We start from the raw sequence: 23,750 nt of genomic DNA, 5'->3' as shown, positions 1-23,750 counted from the left end.
ATACAAATAGCCATATCTTCAGTATGCAAAAGAAAACCTCAACGCATGTTTTTTTGGAAAATACATTGACATGTACTTCATCAGTGTTTGTGTACCCTGAACTAAACAGTTCTGCCTTTGTCCTCTGTGCGTGTAGTTTGAACAGCGCCTCCCACGTCGAGTTTGACGGGAAGGAGAAAGGAGAGCGCAGGCTCTCTCGTTCTATTCTGAGCACGACCGACTCGCTAACTCTTCCGATGCTGTCGTCCTCGCCCACGTCCTTGCCCCGCTCCTCCATCAACAGCGCAGGTGTGCCAAGTCAATTTCATGTATACATATTTCATTCATCATCGGGCACATCAGCAACCAAATTGCAGAGTGCAAATCCGCCTCACGCAGGAGCCGTATGAAGTGTTCATTGTATTTATGTCGATTGAAGTACCGGTACTCCCTTTTGATTGAACTGGTCAGAACGGTGATGGAAAAGCGTTTATTAGCAAGTACAATATGTAATTTAATTTGCTGATTTGAGAGGGGGGAAAAAATAGTCCTCAGTGTGATGCAGTACAGCTGCACAACCACGACAACAAATGACTCCATTAATTGACATAAAAATGTAGCGTCTTTATCTTCGCGGGTACATTGAAACATTGTCCGGCCATCGAGTGGGAAGTGACGGTCCCCTACTTGCGCCTTACAAGTGCCAAGCCCGCTCGGCGGACCTGCGAGGATGACTCGATCCAACAGCATCCCGACCCAAGACGCCTCCATTGAGCTGTACGCGGCCTGCCCGCTCGGGAGCACGTTATCGCTGGCCGAACGCCCCCGCAGTTTAGGGATGGTTCGCTCCGGATCCTTCCGGGACAAGGACACGCGTGATGAAGGTAAGTAGCGACAGTATATATTCTGCACATATTGACACTGAGATGTTTGGCTTTTGGGTGAAATGTTGAACAGAACATGAACGGAAAATGCACTATAACCTTTCCATGTGAGCTTAATTTGACTTATATCGGCCAACTGTTTCATGTTTTAGTACTTTTTGATGATGACAGGCTGCGACACTTGAAGCTCGTGGCTACGTCCGTCTGAGACCATTCCGTCTGTAGCCTCGCAACGGCGAGGAACCGTTGATCCCGTGTCACAACGTGAAGGGTATCATGAAGAGGGCTGTTGAAATACCAATTCTGACAGAACCACAAAAGACGTTGGTCGATTCACGGCTCAAACGTTGTGAATTTGGCCACCCGCCGTCTCGTGCATTTTAGAGTCATCCTTCAATTCCCCCCCAAATCCAAATATCTGTCACTTTTTTTGGAGCAGTGTATATACAGTAAATATGTCAAATTCTCTTCCTAATTGCCTCGGCGATTCCCCGAATTGTGTGTGTTCAGTTCACGGGTCTGTCATGTCCCTGGCGTCCAACGCCTCGTCAAGCTACTCGTCGGTGAGCGGGAATGCCATTCAGTCGCAGGTAGCTACAAATGTGCCCCTTCTTCCTCTTTTTCCTCCCCCTATCCCCTCTTCCTTTCTTTCTCTAACCGTCAAACATTTTCTTCCCACTGCATCCAAAGGCGGAGGAAAGGATACAGGGAGAGGTGCGTGTTTTTTCCCCCGCTGCTCTTGTCGCTTTCCTTCCCTGTCGTCTGACGAGAACAAATCTGTCTGTCGTTTCACAAATCCCTCATTGAAATAATGTTCGCGGGACATGAGCCGCATTCACATTCGAACCAATTTCCCATCTCAGCAAATCCGGAAGCTGAGGAGAGAATTGGAGTCTTCGCAGGAAAAGGTGTCCAACCTGACCACACAGCTGTCAACAAATGTAAGTACTCTCAAGATGAATTCGACTGAATTAGAATAACTAAGTTGAGCGTTCCGCAAATCGAGCTAGCGTGTATTACAGGTTTGCAAGAGATTGCAGTTTCACGGTATTCCAAACCACTTTGTTAATGCTGTGCGCTATCTAACCTAAGATTGCGGAAGCCATCAAAGATTTTAAGGGCAAACTCATTCACAAATAGTTTGGACTAAGGCTATTTCATATGGCCAACCACGAGGCCTGGGCGATATGACCTTAGAATAAAATTCGAGAATTTTTTTTCTCAATTTTTGTTTTCCTCTTCTTGGATTTGTTTTATTTCCCCTGATACCAGCAAAGCTTTGAAAGTTTTTTTTTTTTTTTTTTTTTTTTTTCCCCCCAAGCATTAACTTCCACAGAAATAATTAAAAACAAACCAAAAATACCTTTCAAAACATGGATGTAAACATAGTCCTTAATCAATTCACATTTGAAATGTTCAGCAATTTAGCATCATAAAATGAGCGGTCAAAGTGCACGAAGAGTAACAGAGTGACACCCCCTGCAGCTTAACTCGCTCTATGTTGTCAGTGCAAGCAGTGCACATCAGCAGAGATGCACTTTGGACTACGGAAGCCACAAAAAAAAAAAACATTTATCATCCTGACAAATAAACGCTGAACTTAACTCGCCCACGCGCACACTCATGCGCGCGGCTGACTTTGCATTCGAGTTAAATGCGAGGGAAAGAAATGAAAACAGGAATAAAACCTGGCAGATTTACACGTGAAAAGCAATTTGCAAGAGGTGGGTTTTCATTTGGGATTTGAACACGTGATGAGGTCAAAGGGTGTATGCCGTGGACCTCGGTCGACGTGGGCACCAACCAAGCGTCTGGAGGGAGCGATGGTTGACACGGTTGTGTTTCGCAAACTTGCTGTGTCACAGATCGAACGTTTTGCCTCGAGTACCCTGATTCCGTTCTTGTATTTCTTCAAACAGGCGAATCTGGTGGCCGCCTTCGAGCAAAGTCTCGCCCTGATGACAACCCGACTCCAGAGTCTGTCGTTAAGTCACGAACAGAAGGTACCCGACGACACGTCGACGCCCCGCGTGTTTGAATCCCGGCCGCATTTTCATCGGCGTCTTTGCCGCGGCGCAGCCAAGTGACTTTAACGACGGCCCGCGCCGAGGAAGAATGCGGGTTTGAGGCCCTCGCCGCAGTCGGACGGTGACTTAGGCTCAGGGGATCAGGGAAAGAAAAAGTCCACTGAAGCCTCAATCGCTTTTGCGTGCGCGCGCCACATTCCTGCATTCTTCTGGCCTCGCATCGCGTCGAGTGTGAATAAAGCGATCAGAGCTGGAGGCGCTGTGAGTTTAAATGTGAGGAGTCTCTGGCGCTGCTTCATGCCTTGCCGCTCCCGCTGAAAGGCCCGTCTAGACCGCTCCAGAACAAGCTTTTGTTGTCGGTGCCAGCGCAGTGACCTGTGCAGCTCAGGCAGGAGCGCCGTCGCTTTAACCTTGACGAGATGGGCCAGATCCAGGTTTAGAGCGCGCTGTGGATGTCTTAAGCACACAATAAGCAGCACTGTGTGCGGCTCGACTCTTTGAACCTGTGACGCGGTCGCATTTTGAGGATCCTGTATGAGTCGTCCTTTTTCTGCACGTGCAGGACACGGAGCTGATAGAGTTGCGGGAGACCATCGAAGCCCTCAAGGCCAAAAATGATGAAGCGCAGGCCGTCATACACGGAGCCTTAAACCACCCAGACAGCGAGAAAGGTTGAGAACTAACTCGGCCGTGTCGTCGTGACTGCTTCTTCGGCCCCTTTGAACGTTCGCCTGACGCTGAGTGTTTTCCCCAGACTTGCGTATCCGTCGACAGAACTCGTGCGAAAGCCTCGCCAGCCTCAACAGTCTGACCAGTTTGTCAAGCGTCGGCAGCTCGAAGGACCAGGATGCCAAGAAGAAGAAGAAAAAGAGCTGGGTAAGAAATAGCACTTCAAAACTCATCTTACAATGTTCAAAATGCGCCTGGGGTGTGCGTGAAGCGCAGACTCTCCGTAACTTCCACTGACAACCCAGGCTAAACATTGCCCCTCCCCGTCATGCAAAGTTTGTCCCCCCCGTCAATCAGCAGCCACGCTTCTCCATTGACCAACGCCTTCCTCTGTCTAATCTTTTGAACGCAACCTACAAGACACCAGTACTTACCGATCTCTAAGCTCGCTAACCTTGATTTGAATTGTGCGCAGACGTAATTAAAACGTCCCTTTCAGAAGCTTTCGACAGGCCGATCGGCGTTTGTTTTCTTCTTTGTATCGCTGCAGAAGCTGTTTGTCCTTTGAATTCCTCAGTGATCAACTCCCACATCCCCTGAGCTCGTTAGTCTGACTGCCTGTGTGCGGTCCTGTGTCTCTCTAGCTGAGAAGCTCCTTCAACAAGGCCTTCAGCATCAAGAAAGGCGCCAAAACCTGCTCAGACATCGAAGAAATTGTCACTCCCGACTCCTCGGCTCCAAACTCCCCAAAGATGCTGCACGAAGGAGCGGAAGCAGGAGAGAACCTGTCTTTGTCCCTCAAAACCTCCACGTCTGACATCTCCTCTAAGTAAGAGACGAAAGTTCATCTCGCGGTTCTCGGGGATTTTTTGTTTGTTTGTTTGTTTCTGCCTGGTGAGTTTGTTGTGTTCCCTTCCCTCGAGGATTATGGGGACAACGGAGGAGGAAGAAGGTGACGAGAGAGCAGTGTCGGAGCTCCGCTCAGAACTCTGGGAAAAAGAGAGGGAGCTGACAGACATCCGGCTGGAGGCTTTAAACTCCGCGCATCAACTGGAGCAGCTCAGAGACGTCATGGACAGCATGGAGGTTCGCTCGAACGACACAACTGCTTTTGTTCGTATCGATTTGAATCCAAATGGTTGCGTTCCAGTCAACAGTGGAGAGCCTGAAGGAGGAGAACGACCACCTGAAAATCGGAAGTCAGTTCCGTGTCGCGGCTTCCGGTCCCACCTCGTCCGCCTCGCAGCCTTCGGGCTTGGCCTCCTTCTCGGGACCGTCGCTGAGGCAGCCCGTGTCCCTCAGCAAGTCCTTCAGCCTCAGTCTGAATGACCGCAAAGGTCCAGGTGCGTGACAACCACAGATACGGCATTTGACCCATTCGTAGTGGCCTCCGCTCTCCTCTGTTGACGATAAACATATGTCAGCCTGCTTTTTGACAATGAGTAGGTATCCTTTCGAGGATATTCCCCCTCCCAGAAGCCGCGCATTGATTGCATCGTACAAGTGCTAGCTTATGCTAACACACGACGCAAAAAGCGCCTTAGACATCACGCGCGAACGAATAATCAGTTAAGCAACAGATATTTGAAAACCAACGCTGGGGCAACATACAGACAGACAGTACTCGCAAATATCCGTTATCCTTTGCGATAAACGACGAGAAATGACTTAGTCGAGCTTGCTATGATGAAATGATGAAACTCTTCGTCGTGTGTCGCTGTGTCTGTGTTATACTGCCCCCCGGAGGCCAAGGCGCATACACCAGGAGAGCACTGAACTGAGGCAAAAATTGGAGCAAAAGCTGTATGATTCGATTTAACTGTGTCCTTACTGTTTGTTTTTACAAAGTACAATGTAATGTTATACAGTGATATTTTCCCTATTAAAAACATATTTTTTTAATTATTGTGTTTTTTTTGGGGGGGGGGGGGATTTGAATTCGGATCCAAAGACACCACTTATTCACAATTTCAGAAATGAATGCATATGTTTGGCGCAAGCGTTTCAAAAATCCGATTTGATTTGGAGAAAACGTGCATATACATTCATAGTCGGGCTTATTTTTGCCAGTGGTGGGAAGTACAATTTGACAGGAAAAATTCAAATGTCATATTTTTGGCCATCTCATCAAATAAGGTTGAAATGATTTGTGCTATCGTATGATCTTGATGCCGTACCATTTTTATCCTTTTGATTGGGATAAAACTGGGTGACACAAAATCGGGCTTTCTTATCTTTGTAAACCGAAAATAAATGTTTCCATTTCTTGTATTGGATCTTATAGGACTGTGCAGGTGTACCTAATGGTGTGGCCGGAGAGTCGCATTCATATTTGTTTTGGTCCTGTGCCCTTCAGATGTGTCCCCGGGCAACACGTTAAGAGTGTCGTCTCAGCCGGAGGAGGCTCGCGCGCAAGTGCTGGTTCGCTTCACCGATCACGCTGAGGTAAAGGCGCGCCCGCGTAGCTTCCGAGTCCACCTCCCTCTTGCCGTCGCGAGGTTGAGAATCTGCAAGCCCTCGTGTCCCTGTAGGAGGACAAACAGCCGCAAGAGCATCACCTGGGCTCAGTGATGATCGGCGAGAGGACCGAATGGGCCTATCTGGACTCCATGGTAGCCAAGACATTCAGAGTAAGTCCACGCAGGTCGTGCGTCGTGAATCCTCGCGCACGTTAACGCCACTCATTTTGGGTCTTTCTTGCTCAGGAGTACCTAACTCAGGTGGACCCAACAGCCAGTTTGGGCCTGAACTGCGATTCGCTACACACGTATGAGCTGACCCACGGAGCGCCGAGGGTGATAGGAGGAGACGAACCTCCCGCGTCACCTTATCGATGTCTGAGCGGCAGTCCGCCTCGCATCTTTGTCACCTTGAAAGGTCAGGAGCGCCAATGGAGAAGCATAATGACCGCCGCCAAAGGGGGAAAGGTTTTAATGAAGTACCGAATTCATGTAGCGGGTGAGGCTTGGGCCAAGTGTGTCTCAATAGAAAGGAAAAAAAAAAAAAAAAAGTTCATTTATTTCAGTAGTTCGCTTCAAAACGTTCAATTGATATAGATTCATTCAACACGTAGAAAAAGGCGTACAAGAAGACAAACTCCCACACGCTTTTTAAAGTAAAAACAATTGTCATTGTTTCTTGTGTAATGTTCTGATTTCTTGGGTTGTCATGAGCCGTAACTATAATTATCGAAATTGTAGATATCGACAAGAAAAAGATGGAATGTGTTGCTCTCTTTGTCGTGAATCGACAGTATGTAATGCGCCACTTTGACTTGGTGAATCGAAACTGGAAAATGAAGGGGGGGGGGGGGAAATATGAAAGTTTCAATTTCATTTTCCGCCATTTTGTAATTCGTTTGTGCAGTTCAGTTGCCGCCTCAAAAACAATACGCTGCAGCGCAGTAGTCCTAGGTGTTCGTCAGAAAGTCTCTAAGAAGTATATTGAAAATTATTGTAAGCCACTTTAACATTGTGCACAGTGTGAAAATGAACACTGTGCTTCAATGTAGTCAAATAAAAAAAACGGTACCCAAATAATGATTGCACATAAATACACATTTTACCTAAACAAAGTTTTAAAAGAGTAATTGCAACTGTAACACACTTAGAAGTGAAAACAGTTTAAACATTGAATTCTTCGCCCACTTGGAGAATCGCTGCTGTGATTGGTTGGCATGCAGTGCATGTCAACCAATCACCGTTGTGATTGGTTGACCTTGCGCCGCATGTGTTCATTTTCCATGGCAACGGTTTTTGTTTGTTTTTGACTGTAAAAGACTATCTGAGCTTATTCCGATGAATCATATGTCCCTGAGGTGTTGGCGAACAAAGTGCGGACGCTGTGGTGTTCGAGACCCTCGTTCCCAAGCCCATGATGCTGCACTACATCAGCCTGCTGCTAAAGCACAGGCGCCTGGTCCTCTCCGGGCCCAGCGGCACGGGGAAGACTTACTTGGCTCAGCGTCTGGCCCGCTACCTCCTGCGGCGCAGCCGCAACGACTCGCCCGCGGCGGACGGCGAGCCCGCCCTCGTCTCCTTCAACATGCATCGACAGACGCAAAAGGTAGCGCCCGCTACGACGTGGGGAAAGCGCGCACACGGGGGAGGACTCTCCACCTCACCGCTATTCGCTCCCGCAGGAGCTGCGCTCGTATCTGTCCAATCTAGCCGATCGGATCGACCGACAGAGCGCGGGCGAGCTCCCGCTGGTCGTGATCATCGACGACATCGGCGACGCCGCCGCCGTCACCGAGCTCATCAACGGAGCGCTCACCTGCAAGTACCATAAATGGTCAGTCGCATCGTTTGGCCAAACGAATAAGATCGGCGGGTTCGGCACGACGTTTTTTTTCTTCTTCTTGCGTTTCAGTCCTTACGTTATCGGAACGACGAATCAGCCCGTCAAGATGTCGTCCAATCACGGATTGCACCTCAGCTTCAGGTGAGCAGCGAGCCTTCCAATACGTCAAAAGGCACATTTCTGCCGTCGCGTACGCACACGTCCTGACCGTACTTGAGTATTTATCTTCAGGATGACGTTTTGATTTCTTTATTTCTTTATTTTTAATTTGGTTTATTTTTTACTTTGGCACCGGAGTTGAATCGTTACTTCTGCTTTTCCCGGAGTCTTTTATTGATTTGTATTATTTGTATGTATTTATTTTACACTGTACTTCTACGTAAGGACAGCTGGTGAATACGTTTGCCACGTCTGACATGTGCCGCCTCGCCCACAGGATGGTTCCGTTCTCGAATAACGTGGAGCCGGCCAACGGCTTTCTGCTGCGGTACCTCCACCGGAAAGTTGTGGAAGCTTCCCAGAAGAAGGAGCACGGCGCGTCGCAGCACCGGGACCTGCTCCGCGTTCTGGACTGGGTCCCGCAGCTCTGGTACCACCTCCACACGTTCTTGGAGAAACACAGCACATCGGATTTCCTCATAGGTAAGAAGTGGTCGAAAGCGGAAAGCAGGGGTGTCCAAACTGGAGACGAGGGCCATTTGAGGCCCGCTGTTCATTTTGTAGCAGCCTGTGGCATACACAGGAATTTTCTCATTCGAATTGACCCCGCAATATGTATAAAAAATATATATAATTCCTTGCATATGCTGACCTGCACTGAGGGATGGTTTTAAGCGTGTTAAATAAATGAATGGCGAAGAATGTCAAAGTAGCCCCTTTGGAGACGCTTGCAGTGAAATATTGGGAAACGGGAATGAATTAACCAGGAAGTGTCGCCCCCACGTCAGGCCCTTGCTTCTTCCTGTCGTGCCCCGTGTCGGTGGGCGAGTTCCGAAAGTGGTTCGTTGACCTGTGGAACCACTCCATCATACCGTACCTGCAGGAGGGAGCCAAGGACGGCATCAAGGTGGGCACACGCGCGACTGCGGGAGCCACCCAAAGAACAAAACAAAAAAACAAAACAAAAAAGGCCGTCATTGGAACATTGTCGTGCGTTTTGCCGTGCAGGTGCACGGACAGAAGGCGGTGTGGGAGGATCCCGTGGAGTGGGTGAGGGGGACCCTCCCTTGGCCCGGCGCACAGCAGGACCAGTCCAAACTCTATCACCTGCCTCCCCCAAGCATCGGTCCGCACAGCGAGGAGAAGAAGCGCGCCAAAGACGCTCCTCCGCCCAGCGCACTGGAGTCCGATCCCCTGGTGAGTTTTGCTCCCACCCGGCTGAAATGGGAACAATCTTTGGTGAAATATCCCCAAACTCACCTGCGCTCTCCGCATCCAAAGATGATCATGCTGCTGAAGCTGCAGGAGTCGGCAAACAGCGTCGAGTCGCCAGAGCGGGAAGGCGGCCTGCGTCCACTCTGAGGAGAGACTCGGATGGATTGTTGTGACGAGTTAGTTCCACAAGCATGAAGAGCAGTCCACATCTCCATTTCCCCCCCTTCTGGAACTATGGGTGCTTCCATACTTCTTTCGATGCCAAAATTGCACTTTATTTCCAATGTGTGACAACTGGACTTGAGGAGGACACATTCGCGTGTTCCAGGAGAACCTTGCCGTTAAAGAGTACTACCGCTAGGTGGCAGCACCTCAGTGTTCCTTGCATACGCTCCACAGTCTGGTTTTGGTGGTTTGTGCATCAGCCTGAACCAGGATTGTAAATGCACAGAAGATTCAAAAATTAATAAGTGCTTGTTTATTTAATCTGATAAAACAGACAATTGCTGTTGCTTTTTTAAACCCCTTGTGTGTGTGTGTGTGTGTGTGTGCGTGTGTGTGTGTGTGATAGATGAAGATGCATTTTTTGTAAGATTTTCTACCGACTCATCTTCAGTAATAATCAACCATGTGCAGCGAATATTGTCTGACTGCGTCGACCTAACGCGCCGTGGAGTCCCAAAACCAAACGAGTGCTTCCGTCCTTGCCGCTTCTTTCATCCAAAAACAAAAACAAAACATCGCAATCTGCACATCAAGTATTGATCCCTCATTACTCTACTTCCTTTTTTTTTTTTTTTTTTTTTTTTTTTTTTAATATACACAATGATGATATCTGCGTCCCTCGCATATGCTCAGCACGAGCGAGAGCTCAGCTCTCGACCGTTCTGTGAGACGTAGAAGGACGAAAGAGCGAGCGGGCCCTCGAAGCTCTCCGTGTTTCTGCACATATGCTGTCTCAACGTTCTTTTAGTCTGCAGCCAAGGTGCTGATGTAAAGTAGAGACGCGATGCCTACGTCTGTCTGTGCCTGAAAGACCGAATTGGCCTAACGCCGCCTTTGAGCTGCTCGAATGCACCGCTCCGAGGCCTCCATTTTAAGGAAGTTATCGGGGGAAGGAGCTCATCACTTCGGCTCGCGTGCTTCCATGTCAGATGGCTTGAAGTGCGTTGACGGTGCGGACCTTTGCCTGGTCGTCAGTCGGAAAGCGCCGCTCGCAAGGCGAGCGGGTGCCGCGCGTGTGAGCGCGGCACGTTGGTTGGACAGACAGTCGTTCGAGAAGTCGAGAGATGAAATAAGGATTGACATTTTCCCGTGTTTCCCAAAGCTTTTATTTTGATTGGACCTATCATATTTATACAAAAAAATAATAATAATAATAATAAATAAACTTTAAAAAAAAGCAAAAAAACAGAAATGGATGGCTCCCTTTTTTCACCTCGTTTCTATGACCTTTTTTTCTTATTGCAAACGCTTGTACAGATTTATTTGCCTTTTGTACACGACGTCACCGTCGTAAACACTGTCGGCGCATCTGTGACAATGATCCCGAAGAAAAAAAAAGAGTGGAAATGTCAAGAAAATGCAGAAAGGAAGGAGCACCTGATTTTCAAGCGGGCTGAAGTGTTTTGTCTCCGTAACCGCATCACATGTCGAACATCGACCTATGGACACAATAAAGCCATGCCATTCGACATCTGATTTCGTAACTGAGTTTGTTGTCTGTTGACATCCTGTTGCCCACTTGGGCATTTATTTGCCAAAAAATGTCAAATGCCTCCCAGGACCCTTGGACAATTCCTCTTAAAATAGAGCCCTAAAGCCATAGCTCATTCATTTGGAATCGACTAAATATTTGTTCTTTGTACATAAATAATAAACTGATAAGACATGATGACATGCGAATACATAATGATAAATAAAAAAAATGTCCTTGTTGCATTATGTGTACAGAATGTGGAGAACCACCATACCATAGCATGTTGACCTAATGACAAATGTGCACACTATCGCCTCATACGACAAACCAGATATCTTCTGTAAAGATTCCAAAATTATAATGACAAAAATATTCAAGAAGTCAATATTTTTGCGTGTGTTCAAAAGTGTAACTATCACTTTTTCAGAATCTCAGATTGCATCACAAGGTGGCACTTCGAGAAAAATATGTCACGTTTGAGACTGCTGCAGAATGGCACATGACCGGAGAGAGCCAATCACAACTGTCGGCTTTAGAAGGAGGAAGTGATGAGAAGAAAATAAAAATCGGATCTTTTGCGGCCATTTTTAAAATGTGACTAAAATTGCAATGATTGGAAACTAGCAAAAAGCAACTGTAATTGAATTGAACATTTTCTCATGGTAATGTAAGAGATTACAATTAGATACATTTTGCAATTAAACTACATAATCTCATTTCATGTCATCCCCCAACACAATATGTTGTAAAGTATTGGGTACTGTAGAGAGCTAACGTTTCGTTTCAGCTGACTTGTGAAAATTTCTTTTTTGGGGGGGGGGGGGGGGGGGGGGTTTCACAGTGCTCACGCATCCAAGTGAGGCAATGGGTGGAGTAAAGTTGTCGCCAAGCCTTATAAATGACCTCCGAGGCGCCGGGCGCCTTCATCCAGAGGACCGGTCCTCTCTCAGCACGATGCCAGGCGAGCCCGCGCCCATTAAGGAGTCCCCCAATAAGAAGGCGGCCGAGAAGGCGCCAGAGGCCGAGCCCGCTCCGGTGGAGACCCCCGCCGAGGCCGCCGCGGCGGAGGACGGTCCCGCTACGGATGAAAGTGCTCCAGGTACCGTGGAAGGCTGTCAAATGTTGTCAGAAAATGGACTAATTATAGACTCGCCGAACTATTAATAGTAAGCTTTGTTATTGTCGGATGCAGAACGAGAAACACTAAACACCTTTTTAAGATTGACATTGATTCTTTTGACACCTGTTTACGGGGGCCCCAGACATGGGGGGGGGGGGGGGGGGGGATAGGGGGTGTGGCCACACCATAGATCCAAATACTACACTGTGCCACTATATATAGCCACAGTTTTAAAAAAAATACCACCATGTTATGTTTGGGCTTCTGTACCTATTTGACGCCATTTTCCATTTTTTGACGCCACCGGTCAAAAAAAAACCCAACACGGTTTGTGATGCCGTCAACATTTGGCCCTCCGACTCTGCCAATGAATGAATAACGTGTACTGTGGCTCGCAATCCACAAGTACGTGGATAAATGTGAAAGGATCATTTGTGATATTGACCCAAAAAAAAGAATTTTCTCTGGACATACAGCAGCGGGTCTCATCCACTGTGGATCGAACCTGCGCTGAAGTCGCTAATGTACAGTGGCAGATATCGTCCGCTCGGTGTCCGTATCGACGCTAACCCGCTTGCTTTTCCAGCAGGAGCTGCTGCTCCCGTCGAGGAGCCGCCCAAGGACCCGACGCCGCCGCCTCCCGCAGGTAACGCGGCTTGTCGTGTCATCGCGACAAGCAACGCCACCGCGCATACATTTGTTCTTTCCGTGTGATTGTTCGCTCGTTCGCAGTTCCCACCAGCGCTCCGCTGGAAGTATCCGTGGAAGACGTGAACGATGCGAGCCTCACCGTCAAGTGGAAGACGCCAGAGACCGTCGGAGAATCTGGCTCGGATGGGTACACCGTCGAGTACTGCAAAGATGGAAGTAAGACCGCCTGCTACTCGTGGCTACGTCAAGGGTCGTACCTCCCGGCGCCAAGGGTCGTACCTCCCGGCGCCACTCCTTCGCTCACGTGACATTTCCTCACGGCTGCTAAAATGCCATCCTCTGTAAGCGCACTTTGACCGGCGACATCTCGTGACAGGAGATGTACTGCGTTGTTCAAAACGGTTGTGTTCGTGCGATGATGTCTGTGATGCGCTTCGGTCGGCGTACCCGAAGAATCCCAAACGATGCCCACCCGTAACGCAGATGCGACCCTATTTGCTAACAAGGTTCATTCAGGGAGGCTGCTTGTATCTCGAATCGGACAATGTTATTACCTTGTCAGACGATGCCAGTCTCGCGACCCTTGACCTTGGCTTTGCCGTGTTGAAGCACACGGTTGAGAAAGGTCGAGCCAGCGAGGCCTGCAGTTCTTTGGATGTCGAGCTGGGATCTTTGGGATCTGTGGGCGTGGTTATTATGTAAATGAGGGCCCACTGTGACGTATTGTACACAAGAGCAAAAAAATAGGCAGACCACAAAACGTACTTGGTTGTTTCGGTTCACACTCGATGGGCGGAAAGGTCAATTTAAAGTCCCCTTTAAAGGATGTGACACAAATTGATTGTGTGGGGCCGTCCCTGCAGCTACGGACTGGGTGGCGCCAAACGGGGAGCTGACCCCGGCTAACCGCTACCGCATCAAGGATCTGACCCGGGGCGACCTTCTGCTTGTGCGCGTGGTGGCCGTAAACTCCGCCGGCCGCTGTCAGCCGGGCACGCTCGCCCGGGCCGTGCCAATCCGCGAGGTGGCCGGTGAGTGGCAGCCGACGACGTTCGGAAAGAGCTCGGAATGCCGTTGGTGTCTGTGGCTAGAGTTGGCGATTACGATAAGAAATGTTACACTTACGTCCTTTCCTGAAAATACTCACGCTGACCGGAGGAAGGCTGTTTACTGCCGTATGGGGTCCACAAAGGGATGTTTATAAATCTCGTACTGACAGGACGGTTCATTAGCCATAAATCACACTGTTCTGTCATGTGTTTTAAGTAGGTGTGTGCTTTGAACACACACACACACACACACACACGCACGCACGCACGCACATCTTCTCACATATTCATGTTGTAACGTTAATAGCAGTGGCTTGTGTGATTGAGCACGCCACACAGGTCGCCTGTCCTTGAAAATCGCTTTGCGCGTCCGGGCGTCGTTCAAACGTACTGAGCCCAATCTCGTCGTTTGACCAAGCTAACGTGCTAAGGCTACTTCCGGAATTTGAGTCCCCGGGATCCCAACTTACTCTCGTTGCCATAAGATCGGTACATTACATTATACTACATTACACTGATGCTGTGATGTGGCCCGATCAGAGCAGAGTTTATTTTACATGTCGCGTATTCATGGGCAATCCGGCCGGTTCAATTGCCATTTGGGGAAAAAAAATCAACTGGAGTCGTTTGAAAAAGGACATTCTGGGCATTTTAAAATGAACCTATCAAATGATCTCCTAAACGGGAGAATCTTTGAATGTGGTAATTGCAGTTCAGGGCGGCCTACTGGATATGATTATAGAACCCTGAGAACCCTATATAGGGCCCTGAGCACTCCGAATACAGGTGTAGCACTCCTTGCTTTCAAGCAAATACTCCGATTACTCACTTTTGAACTTGTCCCACTTATCCACTCTGAAGGACAGCTTACTGGCGCCGCCGAGCGCATTTCCTGCTCGGGGTTCGAATATCTGCCAACAAACGAGAACATTTAGCGGAGAAATGCGCTCGTGCGAGCAGAAGTGGCGCTCGGTGAGAAAGACGAGCCTAATTGGTGGATTACGCCCGGCTTGTGGGAGTTAAAGTCAGCGCTGCGCTACAAACGTTTGCGATTCAAAGACGATGTCCCCTCGCAGATGCACGTTTATCCGCGAACAATTGCATACGATGGATGATTTGCGGGAGCGCTAGCTGGCTGGATGTCTCACTGCTGATTCGCAGGGATTAGCGTCGCGGCCAAAAGTGGAGGTGAGCCGCATGGAGGTGAAATCGTAGCTGACAAATTGCTTCAGCAATGCTGCGAGGTGCAACTGAGATGCGAGAAGGAGATTGATGGGCAGGATGCGGATAGGTTACGGAGATAAGACGTTCAAAGTCGATGAGCGAGCTTCGAGCCGGTGGTTTTCCATATCTCGTAAAGCGCTTGAGATATTTGCTGCGGACGCAGTAACGAATGTTCTCCAGGCTCAGCCTAAACCGCAACACCACCCGACCACCACCCTTTCACATGGCGGCCCTCTCCCAGCTGTCGTAACGCCACACGTTGAACGCGATGACATCTTTCTTCTCAGGGATCCGATGTCCGCCTGGTCCAAGACTTGCTGCTTCTAAAACTGTTTTCAGGGCTGTCATCTTCTTCTTCTCTTTCTTTCCTCTGCCTGGATACTGCACTTTGCGTCAAACGGTTCATTTATTATGACGCAGTATTAACCGTTCAAGCGACCTATGTTCAAGATCTCCTACGAATGAAAAAAATTAAAAATAAGCATCTGAAATAATGCGGTTGCACAAGTGTGCACACCTTCTTATGACTCGGATGTGCCTGATTTCAGATTTGACCAATCACATTCAAACTCATGTTCAATGGCAGTCAGCACACACCTGATTACGTACAGAGTTCAGATGTTCTAGTAGGCTTTTGCTGACTTTTTTTTTTTTTTGCTTCCTAGCAGACGCTTGAAAGTTTTGTACTGTATCACAATAACCTGGCGTTTGTACCGGGGGTGTGTAAACTTTTTATATCCACTGTATGTATGTAATTTCGATCGCCTGCAGAGGTCCCTAATGTTGTGGCCGTAATATCATCGACATTGTATTGTACCGTACTGTAAATGATGTAATGATTGTGCTGTGTATCTAGAGTGCGGGTACTAGACTGGTCCAGACCCGTCTCCCATTGAAAATGTGCGGCGCATTATGAAGCGTAAAATACGACAACGGAGACCCCGGACCGTTGAACGGTTGAAGCTGTACATCGAGCGAGAACGGGAAAGAATTCCACCTCCAAAGCTTCAACAATTCGTGTCCTCGGTTCCCAAACGTTGATTGAATGTTGTTGAAAGAAAAGGTGATGTTTAAATATATTAAATATCTCGATTGACGTGATTTGCAAATCGTTCTATTCTCTTTTTATTTACGTTTAACACAACGTCCCAACTTCGTTGGACATGGGGTTGTGTAAACGACATCATCAGCGCTTAACAACCGTAATGAATCTGCATCATCGGTCTTGAACCTCGGCCCAGCGATATAAATAGAACGTGTCAAAGTGCTATTTTGAGCCTGCGCGGCACCCCGCTGTGAGAACTCCCCTCGTAAATGTCGCCGCGCTGCCCGCTCGCTGTCACGACGTTGACCCCCACATTTGCTGTCCATCATGTGGCGAGCACATTGCAGCAGATCAGACGGGGACAGGAAGCGCAACACAGAAAACACAATGATGGATGAACTCGCGGGACTTGTGTGTTTCAGACCGTCCGAAGATCAAAATTCCTCGCAACCTACGCACGCGCTTTGTCAAGCGAGTCGGCGAGCAAATCAACCTGGTCATCCCGTTCCTCGTGAGCCCACATTCCATGCCGCATATCCTGTAAACGTCTCGAAGAATGTGTTCTCACTGCTTCGCTCTCTTGTAATAATGCCACAGGGCAAGCCCAAACCGTTGGTGTCCTGGCTGAAGGACGGCCAGCCTTTGGACCCAAAGAGGGTCAACATCAGGAATAGTGACAAAGACAGCATCCTGTTCATCCGCGGCGCTCAGAGGGAGGACTCGGGTGTTTATGAGTTGACTGTTAAGGTGGACTGCTTTGAAGACAAAGCCACCATCACCCTTCAAATCGTCGGTGAGTCGCACAGAGACTGGCATAAACACGCACCGGTGAACGCCCGCGTTCACTGGGAAATACACACGCACGCAGTCTCGCGGGATTCGAGAGTAATGACATGATTCACTCGAAGGTAAAGCCAGGGAGGACAGATTTGTTTTTCACAAATCCCATTGTTTATCATGTACTACTACTACTACAAGCCATAACGTCTGTTTCAGCCAATATGAAAAAACAATCAAATCAAATGTTGGTTTTTTTTGCGTTGTGAGGATAAGCGGCTCAGTGAATGGATGGATGGATGGATGGATGGATGGATGTTTTTTTCAATGGACGTCTTGCTGAATTCCAAAATGTCTTCCCAGAGCTGCCGGGTCCTCCTTGCGGTGCAAAACTGGTGGACTGCTGGGGCTTCAACGCCGCGCTGGAGTGGACGCCGCCCGAGGACAACGGCAACACGGAGATCACCGGCTACATTGTCCAGAAGGCCGACAAGAAGACCGGGGTATCGGCTCACCGTCAAGACGCGGTCATCGTCGCGACTTTCGATTCTGGTGTCACTGCCGTTCGTCCGTTCTCGCAGGAATGGTTCACCGTGCTGGAACACTACCACAGGCTCAGCGCCACCATCTCGGACCTCATCATGGGAAACTCGTACGCCTTCCGAGTGTTTTCTGTCAACAACGTGGGCGTCAGTGAGAAAAGCGCCGTCACCAAGGGTGTGGCCACAATCCAGAAGACGGGTGAGCACGCGCCCGTCTTAGGCCTCCTTTCCGGCTTTTCTTTCAACGACATTGCTCACTTGAGCGCTATTATTTTAATGAGCTGCAGGGAGTGTGCGTGAATGCACTTTACATTGAAGACGCCAGCAGCAGAGAAGCCATTGACACGTCTAAATATAAGCGGACAACAGCTACTGCAGGAATACATTTTGGTACTCAGACAGTGTTAAGAACGCTAACAGAGAAAAGTGTGTGTGATTAACCAAGATATTGGCAGTTATGAGGCATAACGAAGTACTGTACGCATAAATACTTACTTCATTACTGTACTGGTGGCGATTTTCAGGTATCCGTACTTCACTTGAGTACAGGTTATTCTTTTTCTGATGACAATTGCACTTTTACTCCCTGCATGTGCAAACAAATATTTGTACTTTCTGCTTTGTGCCAATTAGCGTATTACGTTTTTCGGATGAGGACTATGATGTAAATAGAGAGAGGTAAAGTAAACGGTGTTTGAAATCCTCCATGTACAGTATGTCCTTTTTTAAGAGAGTTGTTTGACGTTGCCACAAGAAGGATTTGTGGCAAGTGCCTTGTAAAAATGTACACATGCAGGTAATGTGTATTTTTTTTTACATTATTATCTAATTTAGCTTTTTTGTTTGTTTGTTTGTTTTGTTCTTGTTAGTCAGTTCCTAACTTTTGCAAAGCTTTTGGAGCATGTTCGATAGCATAAACGCTTGAGCTAACTCTAGCTTGCTCTCGGTTTAAAAAAAAAACAAACGTGTTTTTCCCCATTGTGCCAAGTTATCAAACCAGGTACTGTATGTAATTGACAGTAAAAAAAAATAATTTTTTTTTGTTTTTACATTTGTAGTAAAGTACAAATACAAATCTGTACTTTGTTTTAATTTTACTTAAAACTCATTCACTGCCAGTCCTTCATGGATATTTGAATTCAACAGCCGTCAATGGCAGTGAATGTTAAGTAAAGGTAGGTCGATCAGTTTGTCTGCTTTTACACAAGGATGTTTACTTCTACTTAACGACAGGTCTGACTGAAGAAAAACAGCGGTGCTGTGTTTGGACCAAACATACCTTTTGGAATTATGGCCAAAAAGTTCAGCGTTTATTTTATCAGACTAAACGCGTTTTCCCATCTGTGATTGAGAGATTTTCTTATGGTCCGATGAAACCAAGGTTGAACTTTTTGGCCTTAATCCCAAAAGATATGTTTTTTGCCGCAAACAACACTGCTTATCACAGAAAGAGCACCATACCTAAAGTGAAGCGTGTTAGTGGCAGTATCATGAACAGCCACAGCCATAGTTTGAATGTTATTGCTTCGTTCTGAACACAACCACATCTCCAGTTATAAGGGGGTGTGCACACTTGTGCGACCACATCATTTCAGTCGTTTACCAGTCGACATTGTAGTTCATCCCAAAGTTGTTTGACGGGGTCGAGGTTAGGTCAACTGTTTTAACGTTCTTCCGCACCAAACTGTCTGCGCGCAAACTGAAAGAAAGAGGAATTCATTGGTGCTGTACTTCCATTGTACGTATTGTTACCTCGTCCTTGTGCGTTGTCAGGCATCATCTACAAGCCGCCCGAGTACCAGGAGCACGACTTCAGCGAGGCGCCCAAATTCACCACGCCGCTCAGCAACCGGGCCGCTACCGTCGGCTACACCACCAAGCTGCTGTGCTCCGTTCGCGGAAGTCCCAAGGTCAGACGTGTCTTCAATTGTCAGTTATCTTCGACAATCGCCGTCCATAATGTCAACAAGCTGACAGTTTTGTTCAACACCTTTTAGGCTATACAGTGGACCCACACTATACATGGCGCATGGGGACCAATTGACGGCCATTATAATTGCATTTGGGGGGGGAGAAGCATTTTTTCTTTTCTTTTTTTTTTTAACCCAAACAAATCTCAAATAAGTAGGGATAAACCGCCAGTAAAGGTTTTTCTCCCCCGACCCCCAAAAAAGGAGAAAAAAAACAAAAACAAAAAACTATTATTATTATTTCTTTTTTTTTAATGAATAAAAAAGTTGAGAAACATTTTTTTGTTTTTTAAGAAAATTTAAATGGAAAAACATTCAGCGGGTGCCAAGCCACGATTATGCAGCGGTCCACTGTAGATCTATTTAACTTTTTAACTTTTTTTTTTTTTTTTTAACTATTTAACTTTTTTTCCAGCCATAGAGGAAAACAAAATTTGAGCAAACAATCTTCTTCAAACAATCATGTCACCTAATCGTAGTCGTACTTGTTAGCGTAGCATACACAGGAAGTCAGCCATCCCGTTTTCCGGGTTCGGTCACGTGACGCTCCGCATATCGCGAATTCATGTTCTGTAATGCCATCGCATCGGCGCAACGAGAGGTGTTCTATTTTACGAGGATGTCTGCTTGTCACGAACAATTCCCATAAATTCCAGTGGGGAAAAAAAATCCCAATTCGAAATATTTCCCAAGTTAAAATGCAATGGCAAATTTACCGTTAACTTCAGACACATGTTCACTAGCATGAGCAAGTGGGTGCCTTGGACTGGTACTGTAAAATGTTTCATATACAGTATGCAAACAACACTTTGAGTGGGACTCGAGACGCTCGCTCCGGTTAAACATATCTTTGCAGTTGTCTGCCTGACGCGGCCGGCTTAAGTGACGGGCTGCGGTGGAAATACGGCTGATCACGCGTCCTTGGCTTCTCCCCAAGGACAACGGCATGTGCGGGGACGTACCAGTTGCGCTTAGACCAATCCGACTGGAATTTTCGGACACAGCGCGCCTGGAGCGCTTTCACAGGACAGCATTGCAAAGACTCATAAAAAAGAGGAACGGGAAGGCGGGCCCGTTGCCGAATGGCAGTCAGCCTCACTTCACGGTCGTCCGGTCGGTCCGAGCCCCCGATGAAGGGCCACTAATGGAGATGTAGGGACGACACAAGCGATGAGAATAGTCTGGTGTCCCGCTGTTGTCTATTTTTGCCACCGCACTCCTTCCTCTAGCAGTTATCAGTGACTCGACCAGTGGTAACCCTCTGACGCATTTTTTTAGCACCACGGAAACCTGGTGGCGCGGGAGCGAGACTGATGACAAAATAAGAGCAATAGAAATATTTTATTTACCGGACGGTTGGTTGAAAGGGAGATCTCCTCGGAGACAAACCGAATCATCTTGGAGCGCGCAGAGAAGGAGGACGTCAAGATCGGCAGTGACTCCACATATGATATTTGTAAAATATGTTACTGTGAACGACAAGTTCCAAACAGAAAAACAGAAAAATCTATAGGTATGTATATGTATATATATTCCACTCTGAAACCTGGAGTGGTGCGTGCCTGATGTCAGGAACAGTTTTGAAGTTTGTGTCCGTCCACTGGGCACTACTGCTCAGCAAGGACCGACGGAGCTCTTGGAGATGCTCGGCCTCCACCCTGAGTTTGCGAGATGACCGACGGTCCTTCTCGTTCTTCTCCCGCAGCCAAAGATCGAATGGCTGAAGAACCAGATGGTCATCGGTGACGACCCCAAGTTTCGTCAGCTCTCCAACCAGGGCATTTGCTCCCTGGAGATCCGCAAGCCGTGCTGCTTCGACGGCGGCGTGTACACGTGCAGAGCCAAGAACGCGCAAGGGGAGGCCACCGTCTCCTGCAAACTGGAGGTCAAACGTAAGCATGCTGCACAACTGTCCTGTGCATGCAGTGGAAGGGCATACGAACGCAGATGTTCCACTGTACATGAAATCAAGTTGATTAAGTGTTCTCAGGTCATATTTTTTCAAAACACCAAAATGGACTCTTCCTTTTTCTTAACAGAGGTCCTTCTTTCCGAGACTGAAAAGAGCAAATAAAGCGACATTTCAACCTTCAGAGGTAAGCGCTCCGTCGTCCTCCCAAGGGACCGCTCGTACATTTGTACATACATCTTGGGGGGGGGGGAAGAAAAAAAAACATCTTTATTCTATGATGACCATACAATATAGTCACAAGATTTGTTAATGACACATTACTGCAGATTCTGTACCGTATTTTGCTATCTGACATTCAGAAAGCATTATTATTTTGGGGAAAATGCAGATTTGTTGATACAATTAGACTCTTTGCAAATGACGTATCCCGTTAGTGTCCGCTTAAGACGGAGAAACCAACGAGAGGAAATGTGGTGATGTACCGTCGGAGTCAATTCTACGTTCCAAGCTGACTGGCATCATTTTAAACAGTAGCTTTGTGCCCACACACACACACAAGGTTGACCTTCATTGCAAGCAAGGACGTGTGTCCTGCAAATAGGGTCACGTGGCTCCCTGACCACTTCTTGAATGCATCCTCAGTGCGTTGGGATGCATTCGCGCCCGTATTTCCGGCTGCCCACTCGTGATCGTCAGATCACGTTACCAAAGGAGCGTTTTCATGCCAAGCGTGAAGCGCGGCCCGCAGATGACATGTTTAGCTGTGAGGCCCTGATTGCGGGCCAGTGGAGGCGCCACCGTACTTGGGGGGGGGGACAAGGGATTGGCATTAAGGGCGAGGAGGGGGCTGCGAGGTGACGTCAGCGCTGCGCTCCACAGCTTCTAAAAATGAGTCAGGATAATCTGACACGCAGCCAAAGTCATCGCATTACCGCAAGTCAACAGGCATGCGGGGGAAGAGGAACAGAAACTTTGGACAGGTGATCTTCTTTGTAAAGGTCCGCGCAGCTAAAAGTGCTCCATCAACAAGGTGAAATGTACGTGAGTCGCTAGAAAAGTTTACAGCTGAAATAGGACTTGAGCTACAGCTGGTGAGCGCGGCGACGGAGAGCGACAAAACTGCTCGGATTCTTTTATTCGGCCTTGGCATCGTTTGGCGTGGTGGTCGCTTGTCGCGAGGCAGAATATTTCCAAGGCGAGTAGAAAAGTTCGGTTCACGAGTGCAGTGGACCCCCATCATTCGTGGGGGGGGGGATAGGGGCCGGACTGTGGATAGCAACAAAAAAAAGCTGCATATTATTGACGCCTGTTAGAATTGCTTTTTTTTTTTTTTTTAAACTCCAACAAATCTTTAAAAAAAAAAACAACCATTAAAAATTACTTTAAAAAATATATATATATTTTTTTTTATTATTAATTGAAAACAAATCTGCGAATGTCATACAGGCACACACTAAGAAAATACGTTTAGTCATACATTAATTTTACTACTCTGTATTGGATATAAAATTGTTATTGTAAAGGAAAGCCTGTGATTTGTTGGAGGCGTGTAACCCTCTGCACAATGTTAAAAAAGCGAGAAAGAAAATGGATGGAGGAAGGAAAACAAAGCAGCAGGAGGCGTCGCTGTTGTGTTTCCATGACAGCGCCAAATTCTGAAGGAAATAATACAGTACTTGATGTACTGTTGAACTTTGTCCTCTCTTGGGTGCAGGTGTTTTGGCGCATTCTGTTCTTGTGTGCTCTGACCAACTGCGCAGTTTTATCGACTGTATTCTAAATCCTCCAAATGCTTTGTGTGTGTTTGTGCAGGGCGCTGAGCAAGGACAGAGTTGCAGCATTTTGTACATAATGAAGAGTCAGCCTCCAACAAGCTCGCACACCATCACAGTCCCACCTTTGCTACATGTTGAAGGTTCACCCAAGTTGGCCTCGTGTCAGGCCGAACGATTCTTCTGCCATTTGTAGTTTGTTCTATATTGTAGTTTACCACTCAGTAAAATGCATTTGATTTTGCAAAGGCGGTAGGATGCAAAATAAACACTGTATTTTCTGATATCTTGTGGTGATCTTTTAGCATTTAGGCATTCGTCCCTTTTAAAAAGGAGCAAATGTGTCACCGCGAGATGGGCGCCAGCGCACCCTCGCGCCCGAAGAGAGAGTACAAGTGGCTCGGGAGATGGATGATTTTGAAATATGACTCTTTTTAAATATGAATAAAAACTCCGACTGTCACGGACAACCGAAACTGCTGAAAAGATTGTCGATTCTGCTTCCGAGCTACTTTCTGCGGCAGTGTCCCAAACCTTGAAGCGACGGCTACTTCAACACCAACAGTGGAGCGACACATGTAGACATACAAAAACACTCACAGGGAAACATTCTTGATCTTCTGCGAAGAATAATATTGCTGCTGAGGAGTTGTGACATCTCCTCTGGCTCCATGTGCATTTTCGTTATGTCTGTACTATACTGCCCCCAGGTGGCGCACGCACCAGAAGGAGCAGCATAAATATACAAAATTAC

The 23,750-nt window shown here is 47.5% G+C and overlaps 2 protein-coding genes across 4 annotated transcripts in view; both read left to right on the top strand.

Annotated features, from left to right (window-relative positions):
• LOC133412932 (neuron navigator 1-like) overlaps nucleotides 1-10,929 on the top strand; it is a 67,447-nt gene extending 56,518 nt beyond the window's left edge. For 2 of the 3 annotated variants that reach the window (XM_061696722.1, XM_061696713.1), the window contains exons 12-32: nucleotides 137-288; nucleotides 681-863; nucleotides 1,374-1,453; nucleotides 1,554-1,577; nucleotides 1,727-1,804; nucleotides 2,783-2,866; nucleotides 3,453-3,561; nucleotides 3,645-3,766; nucleotides 4,204-4,388; nucleotides 4,483-4,645; nucleotides 4,710-4,902; nucleotides 5,916-6,004; nucleotides 6,091-6,189; nucleotides 6,265-6,436; nucleotides 7,377-7,624; nucleotides 7,701-7,852; nucleotides 7,931-8,002; nucleotides 8,298-8,503; nucleotides 8,809-8,927; nucleotides 9,029-9,217; nucleotides 9,302-10,929. In XM_061696722.1, coding sequence (XP_061552706.1) covers nucleotides 137-288; nucleotides 681-863; nucleotides 1,374-1,453; nucleotides 1,554-1,577; nucleotides 1,727-1,804; nucleotides 2,783-2,866; nucleotides 3,453-3,561; nucleotides 3,645-3,766; nucleotides 4,204-4,388; nucleotides 4,483-4,645; nucleotides 4,710-4,902; nucleotides 5,916-6,004; nucleotides 6,091-6,189; nucleotides 6,265-6,436; nucleotides 7,377-7,624; nucleotides 7,701-7,852; nucleotides 7,931-8,002; nucleotides 8,298-8,503; nucleotides 8,809-8,927; nucleotides 9,029-9,217; nucleotides 9,302-9,382 — 2,800 coding nt within the window. In that variant the 3' untranslated portion in view covers nucleotides 9,383-10,929. The remainder of the gene's footprint in view (nucleotides 1-136; nucleotides 289-680; nucleotides 864-1,373; nucleotides 1,454-1,553; nucleotides 1,578-1,726; nucleotides 1,805-2,782; nucleotides 2,867-3,452; nucleotides 3,562-3,644; nucleotides 3,767-4,203; nucleotides 4,389-4,482; nucleotides 4,646-4,709; nucleotides 4,903-5,915; nucleotides 6,005-6,090; nucleotides 6,190-6,264; nucleotides 6,437-7,376; nucleotides 7,625-7,700; nucleotides 7,853-7,930; nucleotides 8,003-8,297; nucleotides 8,504-8,808; nucleotides 8,928-9,028; nucleotides 9,218-9,301) is intronic. The other variant, XM_061696732.1, reaches the window with a different exon arrangement.
• A 938-nt stretch (nucleotides 10,930-11,867) lies between these two features.
• mybpha (myosin binding protein Ha) lies at nucleotides 11,868-23,280 on the top strand. The gene is made up of 12 exons (XM_061669783.1): nucleotides 11,868-12,033; nucleotides 12,641-12,700; nucleotides 12,787-12,921; nucleotides 13,569-13,736; nucleotides 16,446-16,534; nucleotides 16,621-16,816; nucleotides 17,164-17,303; nucleotides 17,382-17,541; nucleotides 19,116-19,252; nucleotides 21,018-21,204; nucleotides 21,352-21,408; nucleotides 23,037-23,280. Exons 1-11 carry the CDS (start codon nucleotides 11,889-11,891, stop codon nucleotides 21,384-21,386), a joined length of 1,452 nt encoding a protein of 483 aa, XP_061525767.1. The 5' UTR covers nucleotides 11,868-11,888; the 3' UTR covers nucleotides 21,387-21,408; nucleotides 23,037-23,280.
• Nucleotides 23,281-23,750: the final 470 nt, after the last annotated feature.

Source organism: Phycodurus eques, chromosome 1 (assembly GCF_024500275.1).
Source record: "Phycodurus eques isolate BA_2022a chromosome 1, UOR_Pequ_1.1, whole genome shotgun sequence".
Taxonomy (NCBI): domain Eukaryota; kingdom Metazoa; phylum Chordata; class Actinopteri; order Syngnathiformes; family Syngnathidae; genus Phycodurus; species Phycodurus eques.
Note: the sequence above shows the minus strand (reverse complement) of the source record. Positions and strands in the feature narration are given on the sequence as shown.